The sequence below is a fragment of the Panthera uncia genome, chromosome C2 (genome assembly GCF_023721935.1).
Source record: "Panthera uncia isolate 11264 chromosome C2, Puncia_PCG_1.0, whole genome shotgun sequence".
Lineage (NCBI taxonomy): Eukaryota > Metazoa > Chordata > Mammalia > Carnivora > Felidae > Panthera > Panthera uncia.
The window spans coordinates 12,090,948-12,118,679 of record NC_064810.1 but is presented as its reverse complement, the minus strand read 5'-3'; the positions used below and the strand labels follow the sequence as shown (position 1 = coordinate 12,118,679).

Below are 27,732 nucleotides of genomic sequence, written 5' to 3'. Positions count from 1 at the left end.
GAGGAGCAGAGAGAGAGGGAGACACAGAATCTGAAACAGGCTCCAGGCTCTGAGCTGTCAGCACAGAGCCCGACACGGGGCTCGAACTCACAAGCCGTGAGATCATGACCTGAGCTGAAGCCGGATGCTCAACCGACTGAGCCTCCCAGGCGCCCTGTGTTCATTTCGATGGGATTGGAAATCTTTGGTTGAAAAGCATGAAGGAGCTCCTACCAGATTTGTTCAAAATAAAATAGTGCGTGTAATCATAAGATTGTAATTCAAGGCCAACAGAGCATGCTTGGAGTAATTTTTAATCAGTTGATTGGTACCCTTCCTTCTCTGTATATTCGTATATAAATATAATTGTATACATGTTATATGTGTAAATATATATGGTATAGTATGTTACTATAAATAGCATATTATTAGAAATACATACATATATATATGTAATATAGTATTTTACTGTGTTTCAAATTGGGGAGTAAGTTCTTGTAGAGTCTTTAAGGATCACTCCATCATGGCCATGGAAACTACACCTGTGGAGGCACATGAAATTAAAGACGTTATGAAACACACAGGTCCTAGAGGACAGAGGCACGGAGGCCATGCAGGGGGCCACATGGGAGGAGTGCCCAGGGAGCAGCTGAACCAGGTGGCGAGCAGAGAGAGAGCAGATGGATAGGCAAATACGCCTTTGGGGAGGTTAGATGGAGTATACAAGCAAAGGCATGAGGGGTTTTATTGAGTGTGACTAGCTCCTGGTCAGGCAGGGGAACTGGTAACGGGGGCCAGCCTTATGACCCTGGTCACTGCGCACGGTTTGTGGGATGTCGAGGCATCAGAAAGATAGAAGTTTTAGTGATCGACGACTTTGAAGCTGCACAGGGAGACGTGTAAGTACTGGGCCATGCCGGTTGCTATAAGGGTTCATCAGAATCTGCTACTCTTTCATGCTCCTCTGGCCTCCTCTTGCTCTGCTGGTCTCCCTCACTCTCTCACTCGTTTAAAAACGCGATTCCTCGCCCTCCTGCTATATGTCAGATTCCTTCCGGGTGCTAGAGACAGAGGGTTGAAAGGGGAGACACCACGACAGGTGTCTGTGCCGTGAAATAAGCAGAATCAGGGGTGACGGGGCAGGGGGTGTGCTGTTTTGCACAGCAGCCGGGGAAGGCCGATCTCCCAAAGTTACGTCTGAACAAAGGGCGGGATGGGGGGGGGGGGGGGGGGGAGCATATATTTGGAGGGAAGACGGTTTCAGGCAAAAAGAGCAGCCAAAGCAAAATCCTGAGGTGGGAGCTTGGGTGGCGTTTTTAAGAAAAAAGACCACTGCAGCCAGAGCCTATTGGAGAACGGTAGGAGATGAGGTCACAACAGTAGAAGGGTGCCCAGTCACATAAGGACTTTAGATTTTTTTGTTTGGGTGAGTTGGAAAGTCATACAGTGGATTGACATGTGTAGACAAGTGCTTAGCCAGGCCCGGGGATCTGAAATCCATACACGTGAATTTACACGTGGGCAGCCACACAGAAAAATCCACTTAAGAACATACATAATTCTATTCTAAAGGGGAAAGTGTGGGGCTTGATGAATCAGAAGGTGGGTGTGTAGGAAGAGAAAACAGGGAGGTGTTGGGAGAAAAAGTAACAAGGTAAAAGAGAACTGGGTAAGTGACTCTCAGAACCTAGCGTTGGCTACAAGGATTCAAAGTCCAGGGGCAATGGGAAAGTCTCTGTGTGCCTGGAAAAGGGTGATGGGGTGCCGTGTGGCACTCTTGAAAGATACAGGATGTTCATTTCATTTTTTTTTGATGTTTTTATTTTATTTTTGAGAGAGAGAGAGAGAGAGAGAGAGAGAGAGACAGAGCATGAGTGGGGAAGGGGAAGAGAGAGAGGGAGACTCGGAATCCAAAGCAGGCTCCAGGCTCTGAGCTGTCAGCACAGAGCCTGATGCAGGGCTGGAACTCACAAACAGTGAGATCATGACCTGAGCTGAAGTCGGATGTTTAACCGGCTGAGCCACCCAGGCGCCCCAGGATGTTTATTTCTCAAGTCAGAAAAGTCACAGAGAGAGCCTGTGGTGGTGGGGCAGGGATTGGCTTGTCACTTTCCTCGAGAAAGGTCAGCAGTCAATTTCCAGGGTTATTTACTCCATGTCTGATTAGAAATTGGAGAGTATTTTAATCAATCCACTTTGGGATTCCTTTAAATGCTCTTGGAAGCACAAGCAAACATGGAAAGTTTGTAGGGTTTATGCCTTTGGAAGTAGTATTTTTATTTGGCTTTGAGAAAACCAAGCAGTTTTGTTCTCAAAGAGAATAGGTGACTCTTCAGAAAAAGTGGTCAGAAACTGGACTTCGGGAATTTGTAGGCTGAAAAGTGGTTTATCAGAGGCCAGGAAACTTACCCAAATTAGCACTTAGCTGGTTCTTTTTAGGGAACATTGTGCTCTTTCTATGAAAAATGCTTCTACAGCCCCTGAAACCTGAGGGTAAATGATTAATGGCATAATCCCCCCATCATGGAGATGAGCACCTGTTTGGGGACAAGTTCATAAAATATGAAAGCAAACATCATCTACGTTTTTACAGAAGTCTTTGTCCCACGACCAAACCAAGATTAAGCTGGGAAGATGTGGATTTGGCATGTTCTTCACCCTTGCCTTCTTTGGGGCTCCCTCTTCCAGAGATTGGACTGCCAATCCAGTTTCCTTCTGGTACACTCATGCTCTCCTCAGGGAAGAAAAAATGACGTGCCAGCCACCCTATACGGTGCCCTACTATTTCTTATCCCTTGCACATCAGCAGTATAAAGCAGGCAGAAGTCTTTGGTTTTACGGATGATGAAACAGAGGTCTAAAGAGGTTGTTCTCAGTATGCCCAAAGACACATCTGATCTGAGAGGGCTCAGAGCGTGAATTCCCCGTATTCGTAGCCCGTGGCCGCCACCTCTGTGCTGTGGCACTTCGGATGCAAGGGCATCGCCCAGCGTGGTCATGGCCCCACGCCCTGTCTCACATCCATCAGTGTGTAGAAACAAGTACATGGCCGTATCGCCTGCCTCGGGAGCATTCCATCGAAGCCCACTGGCCTCTGCTTTCCACTTTTGCTAATGCACTTTTTAAAAGTCAGTGTTATTAGGAAGAGCGGTGACTGATTAATGAGGCTGCTAATCCCTTTGAACTCCTTAGTAATTTAACTCTCTTCAACTGTAGATTTTCGGTTGCAAGGTCTTGACTCAAAGAAACGACTCCTCTGGTGAAATTGGAGGTCATGTGAAATGGTGTCAGCACCACCGTCACAAACCAGCGGGGCGTGTGTTTGGCGCAAGTTTTCGGTACTACTCAAAGTCCTGCCGGCTTTCTACTTAACACAGGTACCAGTTGACAGAATGCTGGAGTACTAGACAGGGTAGGGCTAGCTGCTGAAACGCACAACTCCCAAACCCCAGGGGAATAACAGAATAAAGGATTAGTTCTTGGTCATGCTGTGATCCAGTGTAATTAGGAAAGGGGGGAGGTTGTGTTCATGCGGTCATTCAGGGACCCAGATTCCTTCCGTCTTGTGCCTCCCCCATCTTCTGGGTCCTCCGAGCTGTCCCTGTCCCTTCTGTCTTCCACATGTGACAGCAGATGGGGAGAGAGAGGGAGTGGAGGGTCACGTGGAGTCTCAAGGGCCATATCTGCAAGTGGCCGACATCCCTTCTGCCCTGTTTCCATTGGCCAGAGCTTTCCACTGGCCCACACAGCAGGACTGGGAAATGTGCTCCTCTCATGTGCTCAGAAGAAAATGTATGGTCGCTACCCCATGTAGACCCTCAGTTCCCCTTCTGTCCTCCCCTGGTCTGTTTTGGGACCAGGATCTGAGCTCACCGTTAGATCAGAGGGCCACCCTTGGTGGTCCCTCACCTTTATGATTCCTCCTCAAACATCGAAGATATATACTGAAGGCTGTCGTTCTCTTCATCATAAACCTCCAGGTTCAACTTTCTCGTGCCAGACCCAGGCCTAGAGAAATCACTGAAACTGACTTTACTTTTTGATCATAATGCTCTGGGGTGTGTGGTGCCCAGTCATGAGCCCTTTATCCGTTGTGGGGCCTTTCCTGCGCTCTTAGAAACACTGACTCATTGCCCTAAAGCCACGTGGACTGCCCCCTGCTCCTGCTTTTGCCAATTCTCCAAACACACTCACAAACACAAAAGAAAAAAAAAAACCCTTTTCTGGAAAAGAACTTCAAACATGTAGAAACACCTTTGAGTATTTGTGAATAAAAGGGTGTAGTCGCTTATCTAAGGCATTAATGGATTGGAAGGTGCTGCTTTATTAAATAAGTGGGGAAGGGGGGGCGGGTAGCAAGGGCAATATAATTGAATTCTACTCTCTTCCCAGAAGGAAGATTGGGAAATTGGCCCCTGGTGATTGGGGGACTTTAGCACACGGATGTGGGGCCAGCAACTAACGTACTTATATCCTGTGCTTAGAGTGACTCAGGCAGCCATTAGCCCTTGGGAAACCTGGACTCTTGCGGAGGGCTCTGACTTCAGAAAAGAAAGGAGGAAGGATTTGCAGCTCGTTTGGCCTGTTCTAAATATTGTAATGCTGTAAACCTTAATTATTTAAAAAAAAAAAAAGGAAAGAGAGAGAGAGAGAAGGAGAGAGAAAGAAGAACAGAAGAAAGGGAGGGAGGGATGAAGGAAAGATGGAAAGGAAGGCAGGCAGGAAAGAAGGCAAATTTCCCTTTCCCTTCAAGCACAGCAGTGACATTTCTGGACCATGAGGGTGGCTACTGGGCTATGCGCTTGTCTGTGAGTTGACCGTCCTACCATCAGTGCTCAGAGCAGACGGGCCTTACGGAAGTGCGGTTTGATTTGCAAGCCGCCAAAGAGCTCTGTGTAAATTCGTGTTCTTCAAGGTTGACAATCCAATAGTGATACCCCAGACAGGTGCCATGGACTATGGCCGATAAAGATGCTATGCCCTTCACATCATCTGATCCTCACCGCAAAACACGAGGACACCGAGGCCGAGAGGTGATGGCCACAGTCACGCAGCTTAATTCCGCTTTGAACCCTGCTCTCAGGCTTTTAATCCTCGGCTCCTGCTCCTCCTCCCCACCCACAGATGCCGCATGGAGGTTTCCGCAGCCCTATGGGATTCTGAACTACCTTCTGAAATCATCCAAGTTAGATGTAGCCGTTTGCACTGTGTTTTACGGAACTCTAACCGTTTCCTTAAGAGTGATGCGTTTAACAATAACCTTCAGATGCTTAATATAAAAAAAAAAAAAATGGAGGGCTGGTCAATTGTGTGCGAGGGATTCTATCTCATCTTTCCGATGCTTGCCAGTTGCAGTGCACATGGGGCCTGTCTGTGGCCCTGGGAAATGCTTCAGGGAAAGACCTGTGTTTGCCTTGTTTTAACCCGTACATCCCAGCCTCATTTTGCTATAACGTAACCTCCTTTCTCCCCCGCGTAATGTTTGTTCCTCTCACGGGACACTTTGGGACACACCCACGATTCCTTGAAAATTGGTCATTTGCATTCTGGTCATTCTCTGGTCACTGGAGTTTTTCTGTAGAGATGGCTTTTCCTCGTAAAAGTGATGGGAATGAGAATCTTCAGGAGTGACTTCCCCTTGTCTTTCTGAAGACAGAGGAGAGCTCCTGGCACTCTTAGGAGGTTCCTTCCCCGTGAATTATCCATCTGCCTTTAAAATAAGGAACACATAAAAGCCTTTATCTAAACTACTCTAAGATTTGCCCAACCCAGCCAGGCCTTGCAAGATGATCCCTTAAGGAAAGTTCTAGCCGTGGCCATGGCTGTGGAAGCTTCTGCTGGTGACACAGTGGAAAGATTCATCGGGAGAGGATCTTGGAGTTAAACAGAAGCAGTACCTTGGCCCCTGAACTATGTGAAATGAACAAGGAACAACAGAGTATTTCCAGGCCAGGCCAGGCTCCAAAGACTGATTTCCTAACAGTTTGCTCTTCTGCTTTCTTTCAGGATAGTAAATATTTGCCCACACACATAGAGCTAGACCAAGAGCTCTGGGTGAGCATATTAAGAAATAAAGCATTTTTGATTGATCCGGAATGATGGGGCATTCAATCCAGAGAGAACTGCCAACAAAAAGTTGCGTTAGTAGTCATTCTTTTTTTTTTTTAATTTTTTAATGTTTATTTATTATTTTGGAGAGAGAGACAGAGTGCGAGCAGGGGGGAGGCAGAGAGAGAGAGGGAGACACAGAATCTGAAGCAGGCTCCAGGCTCTGAGCTGTCAGCACAGAGCCCGAAGCAGGGCTCGAACTCAGGAACTGTGAGATCATGACCTGAGCCGAAGTAGGACGCTTAACTGACTGAGCCACCCAGGTGCCCCAGTAAGTCATTCTTTAAAAGGGATCTCATTTGAACCAGCCAAGAAACCAAGGTATAGAGAAGCTACGTGCTATGGTCTGAATGTTTGTGTCCCTCCAAAACTCATATGTTGAAATCCTAACCCCCGAAGGTGATGGTATTAGGAGGTAGGGCCTTTGGAAGGTGATTAGGTCATTAGGGTAGAGTCTTTATGAATGAGATTCCCTAATCCCATTAATGTCTTATAAAAGAGATGCCACAGAGTTCCATGGCCCCTTCCACCATGTGAAAGCACAGCAAGATGGGGCTCGCTCTGAACCAGGAAGAGGGGCCTAACTAAAATGCAATCATGCTGGTGCCTTGATTTGGGGCTTTCCAGCCTCCAGACCTGGGAGAAATGAATTTCTGGTGTTTATAAGCCACCCCATCTGTGGTGTTTTGTCATAGCAACCGGAATGGACCGAAACACTAAGCAATGTGTTGACTCTGCCCAACGCAATGGAAAGAGTGCACGTGCTCACTGGGGAAGCTGGACAGCACACTGGAAGGGGCATTGGACCGGGAGTGGGTCATCTGTCATCTGCCCTTTGTTTAAGAGCAACCTTGGCAGCAGGCTCCTGCTCCATCCCAGTTCCTACTTGTATCCTGGGAGATGCCTGGTCCAGGGGGCATCCTCGTTTCTAGCAACCTTCCCCTCCACCCGCTTCTCACACCCTCTTCCATGGCCACCTCTTGGACATCGCCATGGTCTCCAAGTGCGCCGCCTCGAAATCACATGGGGCACAACCTCCTGCCTCTGCAGCCTGCTGGTGTGGTTGCACCCACCTTGAGCTTGCTGGATCTGAGCAGACCTCTATTCCCTCGGGCCTCTCCTGTGCTCATTTCCTGCCCTACATTTAGCTTGGAGCCCACACTCCAACATTTCAAGCGCCCTCCTGCTAGTACCCACTTTCAAATGTGTTCCACCTCAACCCACAGCGAGAAATATAATGTGCACATGACCTAGGGCTCGTCTACATATGTATTTACACACACACACACATACACACACACACACACACACACACACACGTGCGTGCATAGGTCTCTCCCAGCTTCAACTCAATCACAGTTGTTTAAAAATCTGTCCCCGGACATCAGTTCTTATAACTTTAGCCCCGTGTCTCTCCTCCCCTTTACCAAGTTGTTGCAAGAGTCATCCGTATAAACTGCGTTGTTCCCTATGGCTGCTATAACAAATCGTCACACACTTGGTGGCTGAAAACAGCACAGATGTATTTTCTTACAGTTCTGGAAATCAGAGGTCTAAAATCAAGGTGTGAACAGTGCTGCATTCTTCTGGAGGCTTCAGGGCACGGTCTGTTTTCTTGCCTTTTCCAGTTTCTAGAAACCACCTATATTCTTCGGCTCATGACTCCATCGCTTCAAAATCTGGTTCCATTGCCACATCCTTTATCCACTTTGGCCGTCTTATGAGGACCTTGGCGATTCTATTGGGCCTCTCAGGTCCTGCAGGATCACCTCCCTATCTCCAGATTTCTAAGTTAATCACAACCTCAAGGTCCCTTTTCCATTGTGAGGTAACATGTTCACAGGCTCCCAGGAGGGGACCTGTGAACATCATTGGGAGGCCACTATGCTTCCTACCACGTGAGCCATCTTGGATTTCCTCAACTTTCCTCAACTTTCCGCTCAGTGGCTTCTGTCCCCACTCACCATCCCAAATGCCTCTCAAGAAGGTCCGTGATATCCTCTTTGTTGCTGAAAACACTAGATACTTGTAACTTGTCCTTCTTCCTGACCTCTTCTGACACAGTGGGCCAGTCAGACGGAGGTGTGGGATGCAGATATGGAGGGATCCTGACCCCAAGGTTTGAGGGCCAGTGGTCTGTCCTCGGGGGCATCTCCTGCCGTCACTCTCGAGTAGCATCTGGTGTGGTTGTGGTCGGCTGTAGAACATGGTATCTCTCCACTGCCCTTGTCCTGTCGATCCTCCGGGGGCTCCATGGTGTCTAGAAGTCCTTCATTTACTTAAAAGCATTGGTCAGAGAAAAGTTTTTTTAAGCAGTTTTATTTACCTACCTACAAAAAAATGCACCTATCCCTAGTGCATAGCTGGGTGACCTTTCACAAAGTAAAACATGTATCCACCTTTCAGACCCAGAAAAGAGCTTGGCCAGCTCACCCTCATGACCCCTGCCTGTCGCCAACCCCTCGTCTCCCAAAGGTAACACTACTCTGGGGAAGCCCAAGTGGTTTTAATTATTTTCTTTTAAGTAGACTTTCTTCTTCTTTTTTTAATGTTTACTTATTTATTTTTGAGAGAGAGAAAGAGAGAGACAGACAGACAGGAGCACAAGCCCAGAGGAGCAGAGAGAGGGAGGGAGAGAGAGATTCTAAGCAGACGCTGAACTGTTAGCACAGAGCCTGAGGCGGGGCTCCAACTCACCATCCCGTGAGATCACGACCTGAGCTGATACCTAGAGTTGGATGCTTACTCTCCTGAGCTACCCAGGCGCCCCTAAATAGACATTTATTTGTAGAACAGTTTCGGGTTCAGGACAAAGTTGAGTGGAAGCTACAGAGAGTTCCCAGATACCTCTCGTGCCCACACAGACAACGCCCTGCGCGCCCCCCCCCCCCGCACTGTCCATGTTCCCCATCAGGGTGGCACATGTGTGACAATTGACGAACCCACATTGACACATCACAGTATGGACCACAGTCCATAGTTTACCTCTGGGTTCACTCTGGGTGTTGTGTGCTGTAGGTTTTGACTGTGTGTAACGACAAGTGTTCTGGAGGTTTTGACAATTGTCCATCACGCTCGTGTCCTGCAGGGTAGCTGTATCTCCCTGAGATCCTCTGCGCTCCCCCCCCACCCCCCGTTCAGCCCTCCCTCGCCCAAACCTCTGATAACCACCGATCTTTTTACCATCTCTGTAGTCGTACCTTTTCCAGAACGTCATGTCGTTGGCATCATACAGCCTGTAGCCCCCTCAGCCTGGCTTCTCTCGCTACGCAGGTGCATTTAAGTTCCCTCCGTGTCTGTTCTCAGTTTCCTCGCTCACTTCATTTTAGTGCTGCATCATGGGCGGACACAGGCATAGGTTTTTGAAGAAACGAACTGGACTGAGCATAGAGCAGATGTTACTCCTGAAGTGTCTTCTTTGTATCTCATGCTGTTACGACTGACACATTCCTCTCTCCGCTCAAAGTGCAGAAGGGCCCGGAAGGCCTTGAGAGGCCATCCTCTGCCTTGAGCTTCTGCCTCCAGAGCACCGTCAGAATACAAATATCGCATGCGCGGGGGCTCTGGCCACCACACCCCACTCACGTCATGTTTTGATGTAAATGGTCCCACGGAGATCAAGTTCTGTTTACTGGGGACAGACCGCATGACAAATAGAAGAATGGTCCAAACAGCAGAAGTTTCTTTCCCACTCGTGTAACAGTTTGTGGAGAAGCCTCCATGAATCTTCTCCGTGAATCTGGGACCCAGGCCCCTTCTGGCCTGTGCCTCCAACACCCCCCGGCCCTGTCGTTTCCTTCATCTAGCTAGAGTCACGCATGGCCTGTTGGGACAAACCATTAAGCCGAAGTCTTGCTCCCAGGATTGATGTCACATTTTAGTCAGCTGGTCACCCAGTGTGGTCCTGGGGAATGGCGTGGTGATGGGCAAGAAAGTTTTAATGATGAGTTTGAAGAGGCACAAGGGAGGGCGTAGCAGCCTGGGGAGCTTCAGGGTGGGTGCTAGCCTGGGGCAGCATGAGGGCGACTCTGAGTTCCCTGGTGTGGCTCATCATGGGGAGCTGAGATCCCACAAAGGGGCTGGAACTTTCCCAAGTCATGGCTTTACCACAGCCCGCCTGTGTCCCGCAGGAAGATGCCAACTTGTGGCCGTGGGACCACCGAGGGGGTCTCTGCCTCTCCTCTCTCCGTGCCTGGAGGGGAGCACAGCGAGAGTGATGACATTGTTCTAACCAGCAGGACCCTGACTCCACCCCCCCCTTCACCTCCTCCCCGTGCCTGATGTCAGTTTTGCGCCTCAAGCTAGGGTCTGCTTCTCCAAGTGGCCTTCTTGGCCTTCTTATGGCCGCTTTCAAGGGTGGGAAGGAAAAAGGGGATGGCGGTGAGAGGCCTCAGGTCTGGGTTACATGTCGAACAGTCCCCCTCTTCACCTTCCGGTTGGTGAGTGTGACCATCCTGTGGCAGACGTCAGGGTCCCTTTCACTGTGACTTTCAGGGAAGGCCGGGGAGCTGGAGTGGGTGCCCTTTGCAGAGAACTGTGGCCTGAGAGGATTATGAAACTTAAACAGGAATAACTTAAGCACGGGCCATCTGCGTGGGAATTGGGGAGTTCTGAAACTGCCTTCCTCCACACCCCCTCCGCCCCCTCCGAGGCTGAGGCCTGCCAAAGCCGTCTCCCACACACCTCACCAGAAAGTCCCTGGCTTCCCTCCCAGCTGCCTTGCGACTGACCTCATGAGGTGTGAGAAGGAGGAAAGGAATCTACATTTCAGATGAAGCTTCCTTCCTCCTTTCTGAGAAGTGGTCCAGGCTGCCCGCGCCTGCCAGGTCACGCACACAGCTCCTCAGAGCCCGGGGCCCCGTGGCTCATCTAGTCTGCTTGGAGAAGGAGCCAGGGAGGCTGGGACCCGGAGCCTGTATGAGTTTGTTGGGGCTGCTGTAACAAATGACCGGAGGCTGAGGTGGCTGAAAATGGCAGAGATTCGTTCCCTCTGGAGGCTGGAAGGTGGAGGTCAAGGTGTCATAGGGCCATTGGTGCCTCTGAAGGTTCTAAGGCAGAATCTTTTCCTTGCCTCTTCCGGCTTGTGGTGGTTGCAGGCAATCCTTGGAGGTTCCTTGATTTGTGGATGTATCACTCCAGTTTCTACAAGGCTGTCTTCCCTCTGTCTCTTCTTATAAGGACATCTGTCTCTTCTTATAAGTCGAGGGCCAGCCTCCTCCAGTATGGCCTTATCTTAACTAATGACATCTTCGAGGAGCCTATCTCCAAATAAGTGACATCTGAGGTTCCTGGTGAACATGAATTTGAGGTGGGACATTGTTCAACCTGCAACAGAGCCCCACCATCCCTCCCTTTCCCTTGGCCCCAGAGCAGGCCCTTACCCCACATAGGCTCCCCTGCTTTCCTGTCCAGGGCCCAGGAGTGGTTACCCCGAAGTAAAATGGCATCCCCTCGCTCCAGGAAGGCCTGGCCTAGCAAGTGGGAGATCATGGAGCCCAAATCTCTCCAGGGACAGGCAACTACATGCCCAAGGGACCCCCACTTGGAATTTTTTCCCGTTTTATGGAGATGCTTCAGGATTTCTTGGCCCTTGGCCAATCCCAAAGGGAAAGAGCCCTCCCAGCCTTCCCATGGGCCACTCCAGACCAAAGTTTACAACCCAGATGGGAAAACTGGCACCTGGCTCCATTAGTCTCAGCTACCAGCCTCGTTTGGGGTCTTCTCCATGGCAGCCACTAGGGAAGCTCCACCCGGCGTCTTCTGGACTGACCAGCCCTTCCCCTGGGGAGCTGAGGTCCTCTTGCTTGGAGATCTGTGAAGGAGTGGTGAGTTCCTGGGCCTCTTGTAACCCAGCTGAATATTTTCCAGGTTACCTAACCAAACTCCTGCAGAACCACACCGCCTATGCCTGCGATGGGGACCATTTGAATCTACAGTGCCCTCGGCATTCTACGATAAGTGTCCAGTCGGCCTTCTATGGGCAAGATTACCAAATGTGTAGCACCCAACAGCCTGCCTCCCAGAGGGAAGACAGCTTAACCTGCGTGGCACCCACAACACTGCAGGTATTATCTTTCGTAGATGTTTTAGGATGATAAAATGGTCCTCTCTCTCTCTCTCCTTCTGTCTCTCTCTCTCTCTCTCTGTATATATGCTTGTGATTATATAGTTTGCTCAAAGCAAACCTGATCCACGAAAACCCCAACTTATACAAATCAACGGTTTCACAAGTGAGCTATTATTTGCTTCTGGAAAAGGTTCTTCACCAAACAAGACTAAATGGGATTCCTGCCTGCTGGGGAGCTCCCTTAATACGCTTGCCTTACGAAGTTATTCAGAGACGTACCCCTCACTGCCGTAAAGCAAAGTATAGTCGTGCTGGCCTTCACCCTCCAGGACCACCTGTCCCGTCGATACCCCAGTAGAGAGGGAACGTGACCCTTTAGTGGAAACCACGGGGGGCTGTGTGAGGCAGACAGTCGAGATCCTGACCAACTTCTCAGAGAATGCTCTTGCGGAAGGGAAATAGCAATCATGGTCTTTAAAAAAAAAAAAAATGGTTTTCTTCTCCAGTTGTAGATAATGACATTATTCTTGCTTTGAGCTTCTTTGGGCGGCCTCTGCTGATTTGCTTTTCTGTCAGATAGTACCAGGAATTTGGGGAGGGGGGCGGCTAAGACTTTCTTTTGGGGGGGGAGGGTTGGGATTAGCAAAAGATTTGGTATAGGAAGAGGTCAAGACTAGTATTTCAGTGGTAATTTTAGACTATTCATGGCTCTTCGACTATTTTTCAGCCGCGGGAAATGGGGGGAAAGATAAATTTGCTAGGAAGACTAAGGACTGATGGGATTGGTGTTCATGCCGTGTGGCTCTCTCTGAGGTCCAAAGAGGAGAAGCCAAACTCATGTGATAATATAAGGATTTTTCTATGTCTTACACCACTTACTGCTTCCATTCCAAGCGTCTTAGTATCTAGAATGGCCATGTGATAGGTAGAGATGCCAGCTGAGTAGCCAAAAGGATGTGTTTGAGTAAAATCCCTGGACGTGGCTTCCACACCCCCGAGGAGAGGCCACCTGTTGCTTCTGGAGACCAGCAGCTACTTCCTGTGGGTGCCCCACCCAGCCCCCAGTCCTGTCCCTGGGGTGCCACTCCAGGATCTGTATCCCAGTTGGCCTGCCCCCAGTCCTTACCCCAACTGCCCTGCCCACCCTTCCCTGCCCCCCCGGCCGGCTGCCGCTCTCCTAGGTGCATAAAAAGAACACTGGCCGGTGCCATAGGACGGGTGCCCTGCTTTGTGGAAATATGAACCCCTGGCACCCTGGAGCTGGAAAGAATGGGCACCACCCTCGCTCTCCAATATGGTGCCTGGCTCTGCCAGGCAGGCCTGAGGGAAGCGGGCGTTTCCAGAGCCAGGCAGACAAGTTAGCATTTGTGAACACGACTCCGATTGTTGTTCAGAAGGTTTGTTTGCCAGAAACATCCCCCGTGCACTGCTCTTTCATCCAGAGGGCAAGAGATCCTTTATTTTGTGTCTTTTGAGCAGCGTTTGGGAACTGAGGCAAAGTGCTTCCTCCTCCGCAGAGTGAGGTCGCCTAAGGCTGGAGAGAACAGGCGTTGATGTCCACCCCGGGGGCACCTCAGCTGGTCTGGCCCATGACTGAATGCCGACGGGAAGTCCCCCCGCCCCACGCATCTCTCAGCTGTTAACCCCCTTTGGAAACAGCCCCGCCTCGGGTCCCACTCTGTGGTTGTAACACGTGGAGCCACACAAGGGCTGAGTCATTGCCCGGTGACCCTCAGCCATGAGGATGTGTCCCGTCCTCTGGGGGGGGGGGGTCCCTGGGCGTTTTTCCAGATTTCATACCACCTCTGCCGGGCCCTTGAGGTGACAGGGGATGCCTGGTAAGGCCAGCAGCCTTCATGGAGATATTCCATAATCTACTATGAGAGCGTGGCGATTCGGACGGGCTCGTGAAGCTGAGGTAAATGGAGTCCAACAGTAGTGAGTAGATTCTTGGGAAGCGTAGAGTGTGCTGGGTATCCTGTTAGAGGACACTACGTGTAAGACCTGTGTGTTACGGGCAGCGCCTGTTGTGTTTGGAGACAGGAAGCACGGCAGTGAGGCCCCTTTGTGACCCTCCACAGGGCGATTCATGGGCTTTTGCACGGAACAGATTCATTCACAAGGGAGTGTGCACTGCCTGGGAAGAAAATGAGGGAAAGAGAGATTTGAAGGAGAACTTTGGAGCCAAATGTGCAACAGAAGGCCTGAGTTTTCCAACGAGGAAAATTGCCCCCTGGGGAACAAGTAGGCCCTGTGCCCTCCAGGTTGGCAAGGGTGGGAAGAATCAGCTTTCTAATGTTTACTGGTTGGCCTGTTTTGGGTTGGGTCTCCCAAGGCCTCCCCCAAATGCTGAGTTCTCTGTGGTCTGTGCTCGGCCGTTTCTAAGGATGTAGAGCGACGGCCGTGATTCCTGGTCCTCACAGGGCTCTCTCAGCTCTGCAGCCAGGGGAACGCCTCCCGGAAGGGACCTCCGCGTCCTGTCTGGCCCACGCTCTGAGGTCCTCGGGTCTCGCTCGTGTTTCCCGAAGCCTCCATGATGCAGCACTTCGGTCAAAACCATCAGCAACACTTCCACTCGAGGAAGACTGGAAGCTGGGCTTCTGGTGGGGGCCTGGCGCCGTAGGGTTGGGTTTCTTGCTCTGGGACAGACAGGGAGACAGGCAGCCGACCTGGTCAATGCACAGGTGTGCGGTCTCAGACACAGCTCATAGCAGCTCGAAGGTTCTTTGTGTGGCCCCCAGGCCAAGCAGACAGGTGTCCTTTCCTTGTCAGAGCCCAGAGCAGCCCGGGTGTGGGGTCTCACAGACACCGTGTGTGGTTTTCAAGCCTATCCCTTTTCTACCCCCCTCATTTTAGAAGGTGCTGGATGAATGCCAGAACCAGCGTGCCTGCCATCTCCTGGTCAATAGCCGTGTTTTTGGACCTGACCTTTGTCCAGGAAGCAGTAAATACCTCCTGGTCTCCTTTAAATGCCAGCCTAGTAAGTAACTTCTGGGGCGGGGGCGGGGGGGGGACAGTGTGTTTGGGGTGTGGATTTCCTGTTTTATTCACACCCCTGATGGAAATTCTCTGCCAGTGGGTGTTTGTCCAACTTGGAAACTTGTTAATAGAGAAGTCCTACCTATTCTTTTGTGGTGTGTGTGTGCACGTGTGTGTGCAGCCATATATCCATGTGCATTCTTCAAATCCTTGAATTCAAAACATCCTTTGTAGGGGCGCCTGGGGGGCTCAGTCGGTTAAGCGTCCGACTTCAGCTCAGGTCATGATCTCGTGGTCCATGAGTTTGAGCCCCATGTGGGGTTCTGTGCTGACAGCTCAGAGCCTGGAGCCTGCTTCCGATTCTGTGTCTCCCTCTCTCTCTGACCCTCCCCTGCTTGTGCTCTGTGTGTCTATCTCTCAAAAATAAATAAACATTAAAAAAAATTTTTTTAAATCCTTCGTAATATGTAAAACCCAGTTGTACCCATGCTAAAGGTATCAGGAGTGGCAAGAGGCTGAAGTTGCCTTTCCCCAAAATGGGGAACTGGGTTTTCCTTACTGAAAGGAAGCTCACCATCAGTCGCTGGCCTGTTGTTCTCTCGAGAAGGCGGGGGGGCACATTTGCCACTGGAGCCCCCAGTTCTAGATCTTTCTGAACTTGCTTCTTCCGCTTTCACCTATAGCAGGGGCTCCGCACACAGTGTCTTTTCCTAAGGGGAAAGAAAGAGGAGGAGATTCTGGCTGGAGCAGCCTTTCTTATTCAGATTCTCGCACTTTTCTCAGTTGACTTGTGCCACATGTAACGCACATCAGTTTTGTGACTAACCCGTTAAAACACACAGGTAACTGCCTTTCAGCGAGGAGGTCACACGTGCAGGTGTGGAGAGCCTGCCTGAGAGAAGCCATGGGTAACTGCAGCAGTAGAGGCTCCTGGCAACCCCGGAATAACCTGCTGAAAAGAAAGCAAAGTTATAGCAACAATATTTAACCAAACGATTATAGGAAGGCATGATCACTTTAAAAATTCTGCACTGCCACCCCAACGCGTTGGTTTTATTTTCTGCATTTTGTTCTCTCTTGGTTTCTGCCTCTGGTTCCCAGCATCCCCCCCCCAAGACAGTGGCAGACTAGGTGCCGGAGGCGGGTGAAGCTTTAGCTCATACGTGTGTAGTAGTTTCAAGTGCACGTTTGCAGAGAAAGCACTGGAACCTTCCAGCAAATACCCAGCCTTCTGTCTTAAACCCTTTCCTTGCTGGGGCCCAGATGCCTCAGAACGGCCCCTATGGCTCTTCCCCCACGCTGTGTGTTCAAACACACATTCACACTCACATGCACACACTCATTTGCACGCATACCCATGATTGCACGCTCACATTGCACATAGTCACTCATACATGCATACAATCCCCCCCCCCCGTACGTGCTATCACACACACATGCACTGTCACACACATACTCACACGTGCACATGATCACAAACACCCACACACAGGCCCGAACTTTGCAGACCAGCCAAACCCTCCCCAGGAATCCTCGTCACCTCCTGTCTCACTCGGGAAGATTCCGTCTACATCTCTGTGTTCTTAGTAGTGTCCTTCCCATGGCTAAATCTTAAAAAATGCTGTCCTCCTTCCATGGTGGAAAAGACAACCCTTTTTTTTTTTTTTAAGTTTATATATTTTGAGAGAGAGAGAGAGCATGAGTAGGGGAGGGGCGGAGAGAGAGGGAAACAGAGAATCCCAAGCAGGCTCTGAGCTGCCAGCATAAAGCCTGACGTAGGGCTCGATCTCACGACCCTGGGATCGTGACCTGAGCCGAAATCAAGAGTCAGACACTCAACTGACGGAGCCACCCAGGCGCCCCAAAGACAACCCATTTTAAAGCGTGTTCAAAATGTTAACGGTTGAAGGATCTGCGCAGTGAGAATATGCCTGTCTCTTGTGATATTCTTGGAAATTTTTCATAATGCGAAGTTGCAAATGACCAACCCGTAAAAGACGTAAAAAGGCCCCTGTGGAAGTGGCCGAACCTCGACTGTGTCAGTGCCAGGCCACAGCCTTATTACTGTGGCCAGTGATGAGGTCTGATTGCTCATGTCATTTCAGCAAAACACTGCTGAAGCACCTACCGTGCACAGGTGTGGGGCCAGGTGTTGGCGTATGAAGACAACTCCTGTTTTGCAGAACTTTCTTGGATGGCGGCTCCAGCTTGGAGAGCTTCCACGTTCTTTCATCCAGCGAGCATTCACCTCGCATTGCTGCTTCCTTCTTGCCTTTTAGGTTCTAGCAAATATCAGCTTTCTCCAGAAAGATCGTATCTGTCCAGAAAACATCTCAGGAGAACCCTACTCTCTTGGTACTGTGCCAGGAGCTCAGGGGGAATTGAGCCCGGCAGGGGTGCGAGGAAGGCTTTCCTGGCTAGTGATGGGGCTGGGGACTGCAGACTAGGGGTCAGGCACAGAAGGAGCACTTCATATGGAAGGCTGTGGCCGGAGGGAGCAGGGGGCTCTGGGGAGCTAGCAGGAGCACCAGATGGGGAGTTCGAGCAGGATCCCCGGGACCTGATGGGCAAGGAAGGGGGTGGACTCTTTCTGTGAGGGGCATTAAGCAGGGAGGACGCGTGGCTGGGGTTTTCACGTCCCCTCTGGTTGCCCCATGTATAACAGATGCGGGGCACAGCCCTGTATCTTAGGCTGTTTGAGCTGCTCTAACAAAATGCCATCAACTGGGTGGCTTATAGTCAACAGGAGTTTATTTCTTATAGTTCTGGAGGCTGGGAAGACCGAGATCAAGGGGCTGGCAACTTTGGCACCTGCCGAGGGCCAGCTGCCTCACAAATGGCTGTCTTTTTGCTATAACCACACTTGGCAGAAGGGGCGAGGAATCTCTCTAGGGTATCTTTCCTTCGGGGCCCTAATCCCATGCATGGGGACTCCATCCTCATGATCTAAGCCCCTCCCAAAGACCCACCCCCTAGTACCATCAAGTTGGGCATCAGAATTTCAACTCAAATTTAACAGGAACATGATCCTTCAGACCAGAGCGCCTTGGGTAATGTAGACATTGGTGACCTGAGGCCCTGCAGGCTGGGAGGCGGTCCCTGTCACCACTGGGAGAGGAAGGCAGAAGAGAGGTCGTTCCTACCCGCTCCAGCCTCTGTTTCTGCAGCCCTCTCACCCCGGCGGCTCTTCTCTGTTTCTGATGCCAGCCCAAGCATGACACTGACACTGATCCTCAGAAGGCACCCCCACTGCTGCAGCCAGGGGCCCGGGGAACCAGCCCTCATCGTGAGAGCCGACTGTGGGCATTTCTTCCCAGCTCTGCCTGAGTGCAGTGAAATCTGCCACAACGGGAGTATTTACACCAGGGAGATGGGCAAACGCTATAAATCAGGGCTTGCCTGTGGATGGTGGGAGAGCTATTTTACCAGCAAACCTCACTAGAAAGAGCCTTCTTTTCTCAAGCAGGCACCCCGCTTCACCTCCTTAAATCTCATCCTTGCAGAGAATCTTGGTTTCCGTGAGGCTTTGGATTTTGGCAGTTCTGGGTTCATAACCCTGTTTGCTGTGTGGCTGCTGCGTGACCTTGGATAGCATAGGGAAACTCCCAGGGTCGGCAGTAGAGTGAAGACAGTGCGCCTTCCACACTGTGGCAGAGTGTGTAAAAGTACGGTGTTGTGCACTTGTGCTCAGTAATTGGTAGCTGTTATTCCAGGAGGCAGATAAAGGTCATTCTTGCTGAAGATGTGACTGACCGAAAGGCAGTGATACCCAGATGTTGGGGGGCTGAGGGGAGTCTGCCCTGGGTGCAGGCATGAGCAGGGTATACCTTAGAGAATTTTAAAAACACAGTAAAAGTAAGTAAATATCTGTCTGCATGTCAATATCGCCCCACGTGGCCGTTGTAACTAACATCAGTAGTAATACATTCTCATCCTGGCAGATCACCCTCTCTGCCCTTCTGTGGAAGGCCACTGCTGATATGCACATGTGTATCTGTGTTATTAAAGAGGACCCACAGAGGGGCACCTGGGTGGCTCAGTCAGTTAAGCGTCCGACTTTAGCTCAGGTCATGATCTCGCGGTTTGTGAGTTCAAGCCCTGCATCGGGCTCTGTGCTGACAGCTCAGAGCCTGGAGCCTGCTTTGGATTCTGTGTCTCCCTCTCTCTGTGCCCTTCCCCTGCTTGCAGTCTCTCTCTCTCTCTCTCTCTCTCTCTCTCTCTCTCTCTCAAAAATAAATAAACATTGAGGGCACACAGAGCCCCCTAGTTTGCAGAATCAGGAAGGGGACTTTGTTACTGTTGTCCTGGTTTTCCCACTTCCCCGGGCTCCTGTCACCCTCCCTGTCCAAACCCACTGGGAAGGCTGTGTATGCCTTTTCTAATCTGAGACCACTGAGCAGTCTCACCCAGCTCTAAAACAAATTCTCTCTCTCTAAGAAAAGGAGCGATTTTGTTAGTGGCCCCACTGCGTTTAGGGCCCAGAAATGTCACTCTTAGGCGACAGCGAATTAGTACATTCTTAAGGAACCAAGTGACACATCATCACACAGCAGTAACCCCACGTATGTAAGGTGACACTCACAGGCCTCTCCGTTCCGAGAGATGGTTTGCCCATAATCTGAGGACAGGATCACTGGAGGCCTTACATGGAGGTGTTGTTTTACTCTGCGTGAGTTTGGCCAGCATCGAGGCCTCCTTTAATGAATGGGCCTTAATACATCAGAGAGATGGTGGCTAATAAATGCACTTCTTGACAGGCCTTAAAAAGTCTTTTCTAATTTTTAAAAATTCTGAGAAAGAAAGAAAGAAAGAAAAAGAGAGAAAGAAAGAAAAAGAAAGAAAGGAGAAAGAGAAAGAAAGAAAAAGAAGGAAGAAAGAAAAAAAGAGAAAGAAAAAAGAAAAGGAAAGAAAGAAAGAAAGAAAGAAAGAAGAAAGAAAGAAAGGAAGGAAGGAAGGAAGAAAGGAGCCAGTCCTTTTAAAAAGAAAAGCTTCCAGTTTGCTGAGATCAGGCTTGGTTTTCACCCTTTCTGGCGAGCTCTGCCACTGGAAGGCATTCTTGACATTTTTCAGCCTTCTCCCCATTGGAAGGGTGCTTGCTTGAGCTCTTTTTGGTGCGTCTACCCATATGCCCCCTGTTCTGCATCAAAGGCCATCGTTCATTCCGGGCCTTTGAAGTCAGGCAATATTTCGGTGTTGGTGGGATTTAGCGTTTACTCATAAAAAGCACTGAAAAACTCATACCAGTGCGGATGTGACTCACCAAAATCAAACCCTCGATGTCAGGGTCAGACTCAGTGTTCTTTTTGTTCAGAAAAAGAAAACAAAGCTTCTTGGCTTTAGGTTCAAACTTGTTGTATTAAGATTCCAATGAGTGGGTGAAGGGCATTCTACATACTGCTTGCTCACCCCAGAACCTTCCCTCCTCTGATAGTTCCTTGTGTGTTACTAGGCCGTACGGGGATTTGGTGAGCATCTGTAACCTGGCTTCTGCTTCACGCCTTTCATTCATCCTGAGTGTTCCCCTCAGCACGGATTAAAGAACAGCGTAAGGCCGGGGCGCCTGGGTGGCTCGGTCGATCAATGTCCACCTTCAGCTCAGGTCATGATCTCATGGTTTGTGGGTTTGAGCCCCACATCGGGCTCTGTGCTGACAGCTCAGAGCCTGGAACGTGCTTCCGATTCTGTCTCCCTCTCTGCCCCTCCCCGGCTCATGCTCTGTTTGTCTGTCTCTCTCTCAAAAATAAATAAACATTAAAAAAAAAAAAAAAAAAAAAAAAAAAAGACCAGTGTCAGGTTTGAACAGCACCAGAGCTGATGGTATCTTGAGATCCTGAAGCTTTCCTCACGGCTGCTTCTCTGGTGTAGAAAGGCATGGGAATTTATAAGTTATGGAAAGGTGGAATTTATATTTGGAAATTATTTTCTTTCATGTTGTAAGTTTGGAGCTTAAGCATCGGGGACTCCAGGATTCGAAGGTCCCAGGGGCCACCATTGCCCTTGTGTGTACCACTTAACGCCTTCCCGTAAGGCTACAGTGGGGGCTTTCAGATTGGTTTGATTTCAGTGCAGGGTAAGGAAAACATTTTACATTTTGGCCCGGCATAACATACACACAACTGAAAGGATTTTTAAAAATTATAAAACAGTGTTTATCCTTTTTTGCAGTGAGGTGCTTTGATGTTTTCTAAACTCTTTGTTTTTTTAAAATTGCTGGTCACGATTTGCTAAATTGATTTCATGAATAGAATAGGCCTTAAGTCACAGTTTGGAAAACTTTAACTTGAGATCTATGAGGGATCTGGGCATGGCCTGCACCTCCAATCCAAAAACATGACTGAGTCAGAGAAGTGAAAGTGGGAGCTGGGGGGGATGGTCATGGGGGGTGATCATGGGGGTGGTTGTGGAAGGTGGTCATGAGGAATGGCCATGGAGGATGGTCATGGGGGGGCAATCATGGGGAATGGTTATGGGGAATTGTCACAGTGGTAGTGGTCATGGGCGGATGGCCATAGATGGTCTTGGGAGATGGTCATAGGAGGGGTGGTCATGGGGGGTCATCGTGGGGGGCTAGTTTTCCTTCTTCTCGGTATGTTCTTCCTCCCCACCCCAAACAGCCTTCATTAGCTCCTGTAATTTAGCTCCTCTTGGCTTGTTTGGCTGAAAAATGTACCTGTTTGCGCTGCAGTTGACATTTCAAAGTAAAAACAAATCCAGAACGAGGGTAATAGAATGATTTTTTTCTTTAGGAAACATTGGGGAGGTAGGGAGAAGAGAACCACATGTGCAAATAAATGGCCATAGTTCCCTTTATGTTTTGCTTTGCTTTGCTTTTGCAAAGTTTAAGATAAGTGGCAGGCTAGGAAAAGATATTTATAACACGTAAAAGAGGAAGGTTAGCATCCAGACTATATGAATCACTGCTACAGTGTCTAAAAATCCAAAACACAACATGCCAAGGATATGAAGAGGTGGTTCCCAGAAGGGCTATTTTGAGTATGAACTTGATTGATCCATTTAGGGACATCTGGGTGGCTCAGTCAGTTAAGCATCTAACTCTTGATCTCAGCTTAGGTCTTGATCTCATGACTGATCTCAGCTTAAGTCTTGATCTCAGGATCATTGAGTTCAAGCCCACATGGGGCTGTGCACTGGGCATGAAGCCTACTTAAAAAAAAAATTCACCGATACATTTAAAGATCTTAGAACAGGGCTTAATTCAAGGAAGTGCTCAATAAATTTGGCTATTATTATTTTTGAAATATCTTTATTGAAATATAATTTGCGTAGCATAAAGGTCACCCGTTTTAAGTGCAATTCAGTGATTTTCAGTAACTGTACTGAGTCATGTAACCATCACCATAACCCAGCTCTAGAACATTTGCATCATCTCAAAAAATGTCCTGTGTCCGTGTATTGTCATTTCCTTTTGTCCCCAACCCTCAGCCTCAGGGAACCGCTAACCCACATTCTGTCTCTTCGCTTTGCCTTTTCTGGATATCTCAAAAAAATAGAATCATACACTATGTGGTTCTTTGTGTCTGGCGGGTTAACTGTTACTGGTTTTAAAAATCAAATCAGGGGCGCCTGGGTGGCTCAGTCGGTTGAGCGGCCGACTTCGGCTCAGGTCATGCTCTCACGGTCCATGAGTTCGAGCCCCGCGTCGGGCTCTGTGCTGACAGCTCAGAGCCTGGAGCCTGCTTCCGATTCTGTGTCTCCCTCTCTCTCTGACCCTCCCCCATTCATGCTCTGTCTCTCTCTGTCTCAAAAATAAATAAACATTAAAAAAATTTTTTTAAATAAAAATCAAATCATTATGAAACTCTTTTTTTTATTAATTGAATGCTTTTCCAGTACCTTCTTTTTTTTTTTTTTTAATGTTTATTCATTTTTGAGAGACAGAGGTAGACAGAGCATGAGCAGGGGAGGGGCAGAGAGAGAGGGAGACACAGAATCTAAAGCAGGCTCCAGGCTCTGAGCTGTCAGCACAGACCCCGATGCGGGGCTCGAACCCACGGACCACGAGATCATGACCTGGGCTGAAGTCGGACGCTCAACCGACTGAGCCACCCAGGTACCCCTCCAGTACATTCTTTAAGAAAAAACAAAAACTATATTTTCATCAGCAATGCATTTACAGTGTCAACACTGTGTGACATTGCAGAGGGAAATTTTACAGTGGCATGCGGATTAAACAAACACACAGACCTTTTCCTAAATTCTTTGGGAATTTGTGACCTGGTGCAGGGAATCGGAAGGTAGCACGCAACCGCGGCCCGAGCCGCAGGTGCTCCTGGACCGAGATCTTCATACTGCCCTGAAGAGGGACTCTTCACATGCCCTGTTTTTTCCCGTATCCTACCCAAGGAAATAACTCGCTTTTGTATCATTTTTCTTTTTAAATATATAAATGGGGGTGTGTGCTAGAACATTAGGAGGTCCGGCGGTGATGTGTCAGCAGGCCCTCTCCAGAGCTTTAATCCTCAGTCAGGAGATCCCCGGTCTTTACCTGTGCGGCTCCAAGACCGCATTTGAGGAAAGGCTCCCTTCAATTAAGGAATATGTGACCTCAGGTGGAGAGAGAGGGAGAGAAACATCCTTCCTGGCCAGACCCCCTTCCGCAAACCCAAGCCAGGAAGTCCTGACCTCCCTGCCTGCCGACACTACCCCCGCCCCCCAATGTCCTCCTTGCGCACCTGACTGTCATTCCCACTCTCTTCCTGCAGAGGGCGCTGTTTCTCAGGGTCATAGATGCCATGGGCTGGCGGGGCTGTTCCCACTGTCCTTCTCAGGGTACAGCCCCTGAGGGCTCGCGTGGGGCTCCCTGAGTCCTTCTGGGGGAAGCTGATGGTGTCGCTGATCTTCGTTTCTGCTTCAGATGAACTAAAAAACAAAACCGTGTGTGAAAACCAAGAGCTGAAGCTGCACTGTCACCCATCGAAGTTTCTCAACATCTACTCTGCGAGCTACGGCAGGAGGACCCAGGAGCCAGACATCTGCTTCTCAGAAGCAGAGCGGCTCCCCCCTTTTGGTACGTGTGTGTGGTTTTTTGAAGTTTATTTATTTTGAGGTGGGGAGGGGCAGAGAGAGAGAGAGAGAGAGAGAGAGAGAGAGTCCCAAGCAGGCTCACAGCTGCCAGCACAGAGCCCAGTGGAGGGCTCAAACCCATGAACCGTGAGACCATGACCTGAGCCCAAACCAAGAGTCTGACGCTTAACCGATGAGCCACCCAGGCGCCCCTGGTATGTGTTACTATGTGGCTGTCGTTAGGGTGCTGAGTGGATTAGGGCCCTGACTCCCCAAGGAAGGAAGCCTGGCAGGGGCTGGTCCCTGGATTAGAGGGAAAGTCGAGGGCAGGGAGGAACCGCCCACACGGTCCCACCTCCTTCTGACCCACATTCCCAAATCTGTCCGTTGTGTAGTTGCTTCACACAGAGTAGGTACTGAGCGCCGACTGTATGCAGGGCCCCGTTCTAGGTGTGGGGGAGTCATCGGTGACCAACACAGGGTTCACGTGGCACTGACCTTCCGGCAGTGGACCAAGAGGTAATGAGAGAACGAACGATGTGTGTTGTATTTCAGGTGCATACAAGTGCCGAGGGGAAGGGCACATTCGGCGGGCGGGGGGTGGGGGGGGACAGGGAAGGCCGGGGTGTACCACAGAGAGGCGTGGTCTCACAGGGTCGTGCTGAGCAGAGACTTGAAGGAGGAGAGGGAGGGAACCTGGGGAGCCGTCAAAGTCACCTGAGGTTATGATTAGTCCGTGCTCTCCAGAGCTAATGGGACACATAGACCTGTATCTGGAAAGAGATTGATTTTAAGGAATCGGCTCACACAGTGGTGGAATATGGTCAGTCTGACACCTGCAGGGCAGGTCGGCAGTCTGGGAACTCAGATAAGAGTTGGTGTTCAATCTTGAGTCTGAATCTTGCAGGACGGCGGGCTGGAAACGGGCAGATTTTCTATGCTGCAGCCCGGAGGAAAAGCAGGCCTTCAACTGATTGGTTGAGGCCCACCCACATGAGGAAGGGTAATCTGCTTTACACAAAATCCACTAAGTTCGATGTTAGCCCTATCTTAAAAGTATCTTCACAGCAGTCTACCCCGGCGTTTGACCAAACAGCAGGGCACCATGGCCTAGTCAAGTTGAGACACAGAATTAACCCTCACGCATGCCAGCCTCACGCATGGTGGGGAAGTGGCCTGATCTTTACCCGCCGTGTTACCAGAGAGAACGGGCCCCACTGGGAACCGGTGCAGAGAGTTGCACTTTATTCATCAAAAGTAAAATGAGCTCTGAAATGTATTAAATCGCTACGATTCCTTCATGGATCACATGTGAAATGAAACGTTAATTTTTTTTTTTAACGTTTATTTATTTTTGAGACAGAGAGAGACAGAGCATGAACGAGGGAGGGTCAGAGAGAGAGGGAGACACAGAATCCGAAACAGGCTCCAGGCTCTGAGCCGTCAGCACGGAGCCCGACGTGGGGCTCGAACTCACAGACCGTGAGATCATGACCCGAGCCGAAGTCGGCCGCTCAACCGACTGAGCCACCCAGGCGCCCCGAAACGTTAATTTTAAAAAGAAATTCATACCAAACCAATTATCTTGGATCTGAAAAGAGAGAGCGTGACGTGACTCCAGTGCGCAGGCAAGTTCTCGGGCAAGACGAGAAGAGAGAGCAAAGAAGCCGTTCAGGAGGGACACGGGCCACCAGAGCCCCCCAGCCCGGTGTTCTGGGAAGGAAGGCCCTTCTGTTGAGGATGGCAGAGGGTCTTTTGAAGGGGCAGAGCTGGCATCTAGCTGCTCTTGACCAGGTCTGGGGGAGGGGACTCCCGTTTAACAGGCTTGGCTGCCAAGTGGGGCAGAGAGGTCTTTGTGAGGGTGGCTTCCCCTCGTATGTCACTGCACGCCCCTCGGCCCACCCCACACCCCAGTGAGCGACCTGTGAGTTCCTGACACTCCAGCGTTCCTCTCGTATAACACCCGCATGCGTTCAGAACGTCTCCAGCCCCTCTGCCCTGGCCCCCGCTACTGTGTCAGGTCTGGGCGCTGGTCATTGTGCCATCTCCCTACTCCCGGCCTGCTTTTCTGCCCAGATGGCCAGAGGCATCCTTCCAAAAGGCCAGTCTGATGGCTGTTCTTCTGAACATCCTGAAATGATCCGGTCTCCTTGGCTGGATACGGGAGCCTTGGTGATCTGACCTACTTCTGCACCAAAGGGACCCTCATCCTTCTTCGTCAAGTAATCAGCCAAAGAAAATGTTAGCAGACATCATGGCTAAAAGACAGGTTTCCATAGAGACGTCGAGGAATCCTCAGGTCAACCAGCTGTCCTAATGCCATGAATAACCCTTGTTGATACAGGAAAGGTCCGTGAATGCAAGACCGGGCCCCTCGCTTAGCGGTTCAGTTTGAGAAGGTTTGAGCCCTGGCAAAGTCACACGTGCCAAAGCCACGGGCTCATCCTTCCCCTGTGCCCTCCCACCCCTCACGGGCAAGGGCTTCTGTCCCTTGCCCGTTGACTACACGTGAGGTTGAAGATCAAACTGTTCGCCGCATTCGTGAACCACTGCCAAGCCCCGGAGACCGTCTGGGCCTGTGCTCTGCGGTGGGAAGAGGCTCCCAGGGGACACGAAAGGCCCTATGAGGGCTCACATGGAAACCTGGACTATTCCCTCCCGTCAGGTCAGCGCTAAAGGGCAGACCCTGGCTGCCCGTGCCGATGTGTCTTCTCCCTTTAGCTGAATGCTGAGAAGCTGTTCACTTCTTGGCCCAGGAAAGCCACACGGGAGGATTATAAACTGCACTTGGCATGATCCCCCCTCCACCAGACCATCCATTTATCCCTCTTGTGTAAATGCCTTGATATCACCCACTTTATTTATTTATTTATTTTTTTAAGTTTATTTATTTACTTTGAGAGGGAGGAGGGAGAGCGCGCCCAAGTGGAGGAGGGGCGGAGAGAGAAAATCCCAAGCAGGCTCCACACCGTCAGCACAGAGCCCGACTCAGGGCTCAAACTCACGAACCGTGAGATCAGGACCCAAGCCGAAGTCAGACGCTTAACCAACCGAGCCGCCCAGGCCCGCCCGATATCACCCACTTTCGAAAGCACACCTTTTGACACCCTGCCTCCCACTGACTCCGTCCGCACGTCCTCGGCTCTCCTGCGCTGAGGGTCTCTCATCCGGCCACTTTGCTCCCTGCTTCTGGGCATCTCTCGCCTGGACCATCCGGACCACCTCCTGACTGGTGTCCCGGCCCCCTCTCCTCCCTGATTCCCTCCCCTCCCTTGGCCCTTTCTTCACTTAGCAGCCGGAGAGATATCATTAAAATAAATCAGATCACCATACCCTCCCACCCCTTAAAGCCCAGCGCTTTGTCCACTGTAATTAGAATAAATCCATTCTCCCAGCTGTGGGGAGAATGGATGAATGAACGAATGAACTGTGGGCCATTCGGCACACTCATTCATAGGCTGGGGCCTATGCACAAGCTCTTCCTTTGGCCTGGAACGTTCTCACCCCACATCTTTGTGTAGCTGGCCCCGTCTCATCCTTCAGGGATCAAGTCAAATGTCCTTCTCAGACAGGTC

General features: G+C 50.2%; 1 protein-coding gene across 2 annotated transcripts in view; it reads left to right on the top strand.

Annotated features, from left to right (window-relative positions):
- EVA1C (eva-1 homolog C) overlaps positions 1–27,732 on the top strand; it is a 77,583-nt gene that overhangs the window by 23,719 nt on the left and 26,132 nt on the right. For both annotated transcript variants that reach the window (XM_049627924.1, XM_049627923.1), the window contains exons 2-4: positions 11,956–12,152; positions 15,011–15,134; positions 24,009–24,161. In XM_049627924.1, coding sequence (XP_049483881.1) covers positions 11,956–12,152; positions 15,011–15,134; positions 24,009–24,161 — 474 coding nt within the window. The remainder of the gene's footprint in view (positions 1–11,955; positions 12,153–15,010; positions 15,135–24,008; positions 24,162–27,732) is intronic.